General features: G+C 28.8%; 1 protein-coding gene across 8 annotated transcripts in view; it reads left to right on the forward strand.

Moving 5' to 3' along the window:
• The first annotated feature begins 940 nt into the window (after positions 1 to 940).
• The window catches only part of LOC107863277 (pectin acetylesterase 9), a 29,734-nt gene continuing 22,747 nt past the window's right edge, over positions 941 to 7,927 (forward strand). For 2 of the 8 annotated variants that reach the window (XM_016709133.2, XM_047409377.1), the window contains exons 1-3: positions 968 to 1,522; positions 1,678 to 1,760; positions 7,076 to 7,205. In XM_016709133.2, the coding sequence (XP_016564619.2) occupies positions 1,387 to 1,522; positions 1,678 to 1,760; positions 7,076 to 7,205 (349 nt within the window). In that variant the 5' untranslated portion in view covers positions 968 to 1,386. Of the gene's footprint in view, positions 1,523 to 1,677; positions 1,761 to 6,136; positions 6,246 to 6,812; positions 6,984 to 7,075; positions 7,206 to 7,927 lie in introns of those variants that run through there. The other 6 variants (XM_016709134.2, XM_047409378.1, XM_016709132.2 and 3 more) reach the window with 5 other exon arrangements.

The raw sequence follows: 7,927 nt of genomic DNA on the forward strand, positions 1-7,927 counted from the left end.
AATTATTTTATTGTCATTATTTCTTAAAGCATTTAAAGAATCAGCAGGTATGATCTTAAATTTTATTTTGACACTCCCTCTTGACTTCAGGTGTATATCATACATGTGCTTCTTTCGATTTTATTTCTTATTTGTTCATTATTTTATGTAAAAAGATTGTTTTCTTTTATTTCTTTTTCTTATTTTCTGGCAAGTATAGGGGATGATAAATGTCATGATTAGGGATGCTTTAAAAACTCTAATATTTTATTATCATTATTTCTTAAAACATTTAAAGAATCAGCAGGTATGATCTTAAATTTTAAAAATAATGTCATAATTAAATTATACTTTCTTCTGTAGAGTTGACTAATTGAAAAAGAGAATCTAAACGTAAGTTGTCAATTTAAAGTTTCAAAGAATAAAAGTAAATTGTGTTCAAATACTTATTTTTTAAATTTGAATACTCTCAACTTATGTGTGTTAAACTTGTATTTTATATGGGTAATTTGAAAAAGAATTTATTATAAATAATTTTGACGCATCAAAAGATCTTGATTTGAGTTACTATCGCTACTTTTGTATTAAATTAAAGTATATAATAACTTGAAATGTAAAATGTTTAGAGTATACATGTTGCAATGTTTAGATTTCTTTTGGACGGATAATTTAGGAGGACTCAATATTAACTTAGGGATCGTTTGATTGGAAAAAATTATCCCAAAATAATTAATTTCGGAATTAGTTTTTCCACTATGTATATGAGATAACTTATTCTATCACTATGACGTAAATGGTGGGATATATAATCCTGATACTAATTAAACCTCACACCAAACATAAAGAGAAAAAATTGATACATTAAAAAAAAATATTCTGAAAGACATTTACGAGAATTAAAGTAACACATTATTTATCTTTATTGTAATTTATTTTAAGGTTCGCGCGCTAGTTACTTATAATAAAGTAATTTCTTTTTCTGTGTCTCTTACTTATAATATTTCCCTTCAAAGCCAATTACATTCTTTTCTTATGCTCCAAATTTCTGGTTTCGAAACACAACTTGTGCTTTCTTTCCATTCTCTTCCGTTTATAGCACAGGCGCATGGCTTTTTCAACTTGATTGAGTTTTAGTTCTATATAGTACTTATACACTTTTTTGTTCTTCCTGTCAAAAACGAGAATTCTAATTCCTCCATTATCCATCGATCTAATAGAATTCCCAACATTAGTTTCTCGGTGGATTACTTTCACATTTCCATTCCTATAGTGGAATATTCCTCCCTTGTTCACCACATTCTTTCGGTGAACTAAATAATACAGTATTAAATATCCCTTGCTGCAATATCTCAGATTTATACTGTCCCTTTTTTGTTTTCTGATTCCATTGGAAGAGACGAGTAGAAAATGAATGTGAATTCAATTGTCGTGTTGAAATTGGTTCTGCTTATTTGCTGGCCATGGCTGGTCTACTCAAAAGGAGAACAGGGTCGCTTGCTGGTCAACATGACTCTAGTCCGAAACGCTTCTGCTTTAGGAGCATGTACGTAACTAGTAACCCCCCCCATGCCTCCTCTTTATTGAGAGTTTTAATTTCCTATTTATTGAGAGTTCTAATAACTGCTTTTAGCAGCAGTTAATGGCATTGTTAAATATTGCCTTTTTTTAAATTTTTTCTTTTAATTTTTATATTTGTAGATTGCTTGGATGGAAGTTTGCCGGCGTATCATCTGCATCGTGGATTTGGAGCTGGAGCAAATAATTGGCTTTTGCAATTTGAGGTAAGTAATTCCTTTTCGTGTTTTCTATTGGGAAGGGAAAAAAGATTCTGACATAGTTGGTAAATGAATGAGTAGTTACAGGACTTCATTGCTTGCTTGCCTTTTTCATTACTTCTCCATCATCGTGCTTGATTGCAGCCTTATTTGGTCGGAAAGAAGTTATGTTGGGATAATTTCTTTGAATGAGTTATTCTGAAATTGTTATAGTATCATTATTAATGTAAAATAAAAATAACATTATAATTTTGAAATGAGTTATTTCACAATTTTGTCTCAATCAAATGAAATAAACAAGAGGAATAGTACAGAGTATACCCAAGTTGCTGTTATGTTTATTGTTATGGTTATTTTAGGTAGCTGAAATTGTAAACAATTGGATGTTTTTGATTGAGTGAATAATAAAGCTGTTGGTTTCTGATCAAAAAAAAAATAAAAAAATAAACCCATACTAAATTAATCTCAAAATTAATCATTCCTTATCCATCGTATCAAATGAGTTATAGTAGTCATAAAATTACTTCTCTCTCATCACCAAAAATTGTAAATATTTCTTGGTGTTTAACTAAAGAATTGGATGTAGAGAAGTGGATTAGTTGTTTCTTTCTTAAGTAGAAGTAGTGGTTTTAATTTTGAGTTATGAATATGAAAATTTTTGGATATTCGACGACAATGAGGTCTGCCAATATTCCAGTATATCCTACTTGTAAGATTTACTATACTGTAGTATATGTTATTGATGAGATGCTATATTGTACTAAGTATATGTTATTGATGAGCTCAAGCAACATCTCTTTTTAAATATATGTAAAATTCAAAATTCAGTTATTAATATGTGAAGACTACTACTAAAATTTGGAAATCACGAAGTAAAATTCAACAAATACTCAAGTATAGGTAAGAAACTAAAGAATGGTCTCTCTACTTTGTTGACAAAACAGATCATGGGTGTTTCGGTTAAAACACGTTTTGACGCTGGTTTTGGCAGTTAGAAAGCAACCTTAATGTTGTTGTTGGGTAATTGGCTCATTTTCTTGGAAACCGAAATGCATCCTATTTTATTTTCATCTTGCTGATATCACATTTCTAAGTTGATCTTTGTAAGCACTGCTCCCTCCGTTTCACGATAAATAAATTATTAAAGTAATTTTAGTATTTTAAAATAAGTAAATGATTTACAATTCAGGATGAATGTTAAATTTTTTTTTCAAATTTACCCTCTATTAAATGTACATTAGGAATGATGTATCATGTGTATTTGCTTTTTGAAGAGGATAAAAATGAAAAAACATAATAAATTTATGTCTTTATTTTTTTATTTAATATGTGTGCGAAAATTCAATAATTAACGGAAAGAGTACTTTTTAAGCATGACTGACCCAAAATAATTACTACTACATATGTATTCTTTCACTTGACATGACATTTAAAAAAAAAAAGGAAAAGACTTCTAAAATTCATGGTTTAAAACACTTTCTAGATATTTATATAATTATAAACTATAAATTATTTTATTTAGAATAAAAAGAGAATTTTAAAGTTCAATTATTTTTAATTATAGTAAAATAATATTCTTTTTGAGACGAAATAATTAGAAAAGAATGTCACGGGAAGGAGGAAGTGTTATTTAAAAAAAATGAATACAATTAGTTATTTATTTTTACATTTACCCTTCCTCAATAAATGTGAAAAAGATTAATGTGGTGGAAAATTAAGAAGCAAATAATTAATAACCTTTTCAGTTAAAATTGTGCGCAAAGAAATTAATGACATCTCCTTTTTGTCCTTATCTCTCTAGTTGTAGTTTCTGCTGGAACCTTTTTTTCCCCTTCAGGTAATTGAAATAAATTTAAGAGCGAATAAAGACGTATAACTGATATTCTCGTATTTTTAGTCATATGCAGATGCTTACAATACTTTAGGAATTCATTAATATGTTATAAAAAGTTGACAGCCTAAACAAAATGCACAAGTTTTCCAGGAATTTCTTCCCATGGTCTACCAAAAAAGTGCGATAGCACACACACAACATATATTAGTAGATTGTATTAGCTTGATTCAACACAATTATCAAATGAAGAAATATTTTCTCTTATTCTCTAGCTTGTAATTTTTTAAAAAAAATTGAACAATTGTAGTGCATGTGGATGTTCATTTAGTTTTAGACAATCACATTTTTAACTTTTAAGCCATCTTAGATTGTATAAGCTTGATCCAACACAATTATTAAATGAAGAATATTAAATTGCTATTACTAATATATATAGTGTTTAGGAGGGAACATGTCGAATGATGCTCCAAATAAAAATAATAATAATAAGGTTAAAAAGAACTTTTATTAGACTGAGAAAAGCTTTGGTGATCGTGGGTTAGGATGGTCCCAAAGTAACGAGGAAGGGGGGTGGCAGAGTTATTTATGATGTACTAATGCATGTAACATGTTATTCTGGCCTTCTTTTGTCCTCCTTTATTTCCATATGCATAAAGCTATTACTATGTAAAAAAAAATAAAATCGAAGTGAATTCGCTGTCTGGTTCTTTGAATTTAAGAACAGTAAAAGAAAGTAGAATAGAGGGATAAGTTTTAATCGTACTTTTATTTAGAGGTATATATTAAAGAAATTTGTAGCGTTAAGGATAGTGTCATAGACCTTTTTCAAGGGGAGGGAGTATGGAAGGGTTCGGCATAACTCAAAATAGTTGCGGCTCAATCTTTGTATTTTTCTTAAGAGATTAACTTAATATGTATAGGTAGCTCTCTCCAACTTAGTCGTTATCATATTTAAAAAATCAAATTTATTAAGATTTCAGCATTTGACCAAAACACGGAAAAGAAGTTCTATTTATGAAAATTTTCGTATTTGCACGTCTTCTTTTTCCATCTATTTCGTATCTGTTAATGAAACTCTGATAATGTCGAAAATGATCTCAAGTTTATTATGATCATTTTTGATGTAGCAAAACAATATAGGCAAAGCGGCCATCGAGTTTTTTATTTTAAAAAAAATAGAAGATATAAAGAGACTCACTTTCTTTTTTAAATATGTAGAACGAACTTTTTTCTTTCTTTCCATATTAGTGTTATTAACACATATATTAGAACCTTTACTTTTAGAAGCCCCCAAAATATTTTGTCCCTTGCTCCTCCCCTCATCCTCCTTGTTAATTAGTCTCCAAAAAAATAGTTAAAAATGATATATCACTCTCTTCTTTTTTCTTTCCCTTTTTCCACTAGGGGTGTGTTATGGAAAATTATCTTCTTTGGTTGTAGTAAAATATTTTCTAAGATAACTCATTTTTTTTTATTTGAGGGAAAATGACTTCCCTCGTGAACAAAGGAGAGTCATTTTTTGGAAAATGACAAATGTGACTTATGCTCCTACCCCCACCCCTCTTCTCCAACTCAACAACACTTATATTAACATGACTCAAAAAATTTATATTTCTAAAAAATTTACATTATTTGAAAATATTTTTTACTGTATTTTGATTCAATTTTTCACTGATATATTAGTTAACAGTTAGTAGTATTTTCTAAAAAATATTTTTTCACTCACCAATCAAACACTAGAAAATATTTTTCTACTCACCAACCAAACATCTTAAAATATTTTTCGAAACAGATTTTTCACTCACCAACCAAATATGAGAAAATAAATAGAAAATCAACTTATTTTTCAGAAAAACATTTTTCAAGAAAACATTTTCTATGAAAAATATTTTTCATCATACCAAACACACCCCGATTTTTTCATCCGGTCCAAAACATGGCAAAAGTGTCGGCAAGAATTCTACTAATTAATACTCCCTCCGTTTCATAATAAATAAATTGTTGAATTTTGATACACAGATTAAATAAAAAATATTAAAGATATAAATTTATATAACTTTCTATTTTTATTCTAAAATAAAAAAGCTGACCTTGGTAATACTTTTTCAAAAGTTAATTAATTATCAAATCATAAGGGTAAATTTAAAAAAATATTTAATGATTCACTTATTTGAAATATCAATAAATATCCTAACAATTCATTTATTTTGAAACGAAGGGATTCGAAGTTTCACACTTTAAGGCAAGCTTATAACTCAGCAACCTGAAAAGGATAAAAGGATTGGTGTGCCCAAAAGTAAACATTTTGGTCCATATACCAAAAAATGGACCCATTTACCTCTTTCAGTGTTTACATTTCCCTCTCAATAATTTGTTAACATAGATTACAATAGCAATGCTAGCTTATCCTGTCAATTAGATTACAAAAGGGCGGCTTAAAATGCACCTTCCTTCGATCCAGTTGGGCATAATGCCCATTTTTACTACTGTACATGACAACTTGCCTATGGACCACAAAAGAGAGTCAATGTTGTCATTTTATGGAGTATTATTATTTTAATGTTTTAAGTAGGACTAGCACCTCAACCTTTCCTATGGACTGTTGAAAAAGACACGTCTATCACCGTTGCTTGTATCCCTCTCTCCCCTTGATCACAGAATAAAAAAAATTTGACTAGTGTGCAAAGTTTTTTTGTAATTGTGTTAAGCATGTGTAAAATTAAATACATATTCACAATAGCTATCATTTAATCTATATACACAATATAATTTTTCGACGAATGATGTACATCTGATCACCCTTTAATATCGGTGGCTCCGCCCATGAACTCCCCTTCTTCCTATTTTTTTTTTTAATTTTTCTAAACAAATTTCTAGCTAGTAGAGACAAGAACATTAAGTCCTGATCTTTTTATTTGTAGACAAAGTTATTCGATATCTATAATGAAATAGTAGAGGTATGTTGAATGCTCCCTAAACTTGTACTGAATTTTGAAATAAGCGGAGTCCCCAATTAGAGGTGTTTCTTAATAGTCATTCGATCAAGAAGTTGTGTTACAATGAAATAAAACACGAAAGTTGATAGGCCTACTTTAAGATCTTATGCAAATTAGGGGGTCAATTAGGCCATTCTGCCTATATATAAAATAAAAAGCAAACTTCGTTAGTAGTTAGTAGGGATTAATTAGAAAATATCGAATTCAGAACTTGTGATGCTGTAATTGGAATTTGTGTGTTTGTTCTGGGGCAAAATCAAAGTTGCATTATCTGGGGCTACTATGAAAAACAGATGTGATGCTGTAACAGGAATGTATGTGTTTGTTCTGGGGCAAAATCAAAGTTACATTATCTGGGGCTATTATGAAAAGAACAGAAAAAGAAACAAGGATAAATGGGTAATGCTAATTTTGTCAAAAAGTATTTTGGGCGGACAACGAAATGTGAGACAAACAAGTTTTAATTAATTTGTTATTAAATTGATTAACAGGGTGGTGGGTGGTGCAATGATATCAAATCATGCTTGGATAGATCTAAAACTCATCGTGGATCAACTCGTTACATGAACAAATTGGAAGTATTTGCCGGCATCCTCAGCAACAATGCCTCTTTTAATCCTGGTAATTATTTCACTAGCGTATTGTTTATTCAGGAAAACTCCCCGGAAAGTGGACTCAACTTATAATTGTTGTGCTCCTTTTTTTACTGATCACATTTAGCTATTTGAGAGTTAAACTACATAGATTTTGATCAACATTTTTAAATATATTTTTATTATTATTTAAATATTAAATTAATCTAATTTAATTTAGTTTCAAATATTAATCAAATTAATTTTCGTGAAACGAAATATATAAAAAGTAAAAGTGAAACTATTCTCTTTGTCAATTTTTACTTGTCCTCTATATTAAAAATATATATCCAATAATACTTATTCAATTTTAAAAAATTATAAATAATTTATCAATTTTTATCCATTCATCCTTAGCATTTGAATATGATGCAATTTTCAAAAAATTAAATTTATTATATTTAAAGGTTAATATGGTAAAATTATCATTTACTATTTCTTAATCTGTGTGTCAAGTTAAAAGTAGACACCTATTGATGGACATAGAGAGTACATCAACAAGTCACCTTTGCTGAAGAAAATTGAATTCAAGAAAAAATGTGACTTTCTAAATAATAATTATTAGTTGAGTAACCTTTTCACAAATTATTCCAAAAATATTCATATTTTGTAGCAGCTTACTCAATTACTTAAATTAAAGATAGCCGTCAGATTTACATAACTATGCATAAATATTGGTGTATAATTAATTTATATCGATTAAAAAAAAAA

Source organism: Capsicum annuum, chromosome 3 (genome assembly GCF_002878395.1).
Source record: "Capsicum annuum cultivar UCD-10X-F1 chromosome 3, UCD10Xv1.1, whole genome shotgun sequence".
Lineage (NCBI taxonomy): Eukaryota > Viridiplantae > Streptophyta > Magnoliopsida > Solanales > Solanaceae > Capsicum > Capsicum annuum.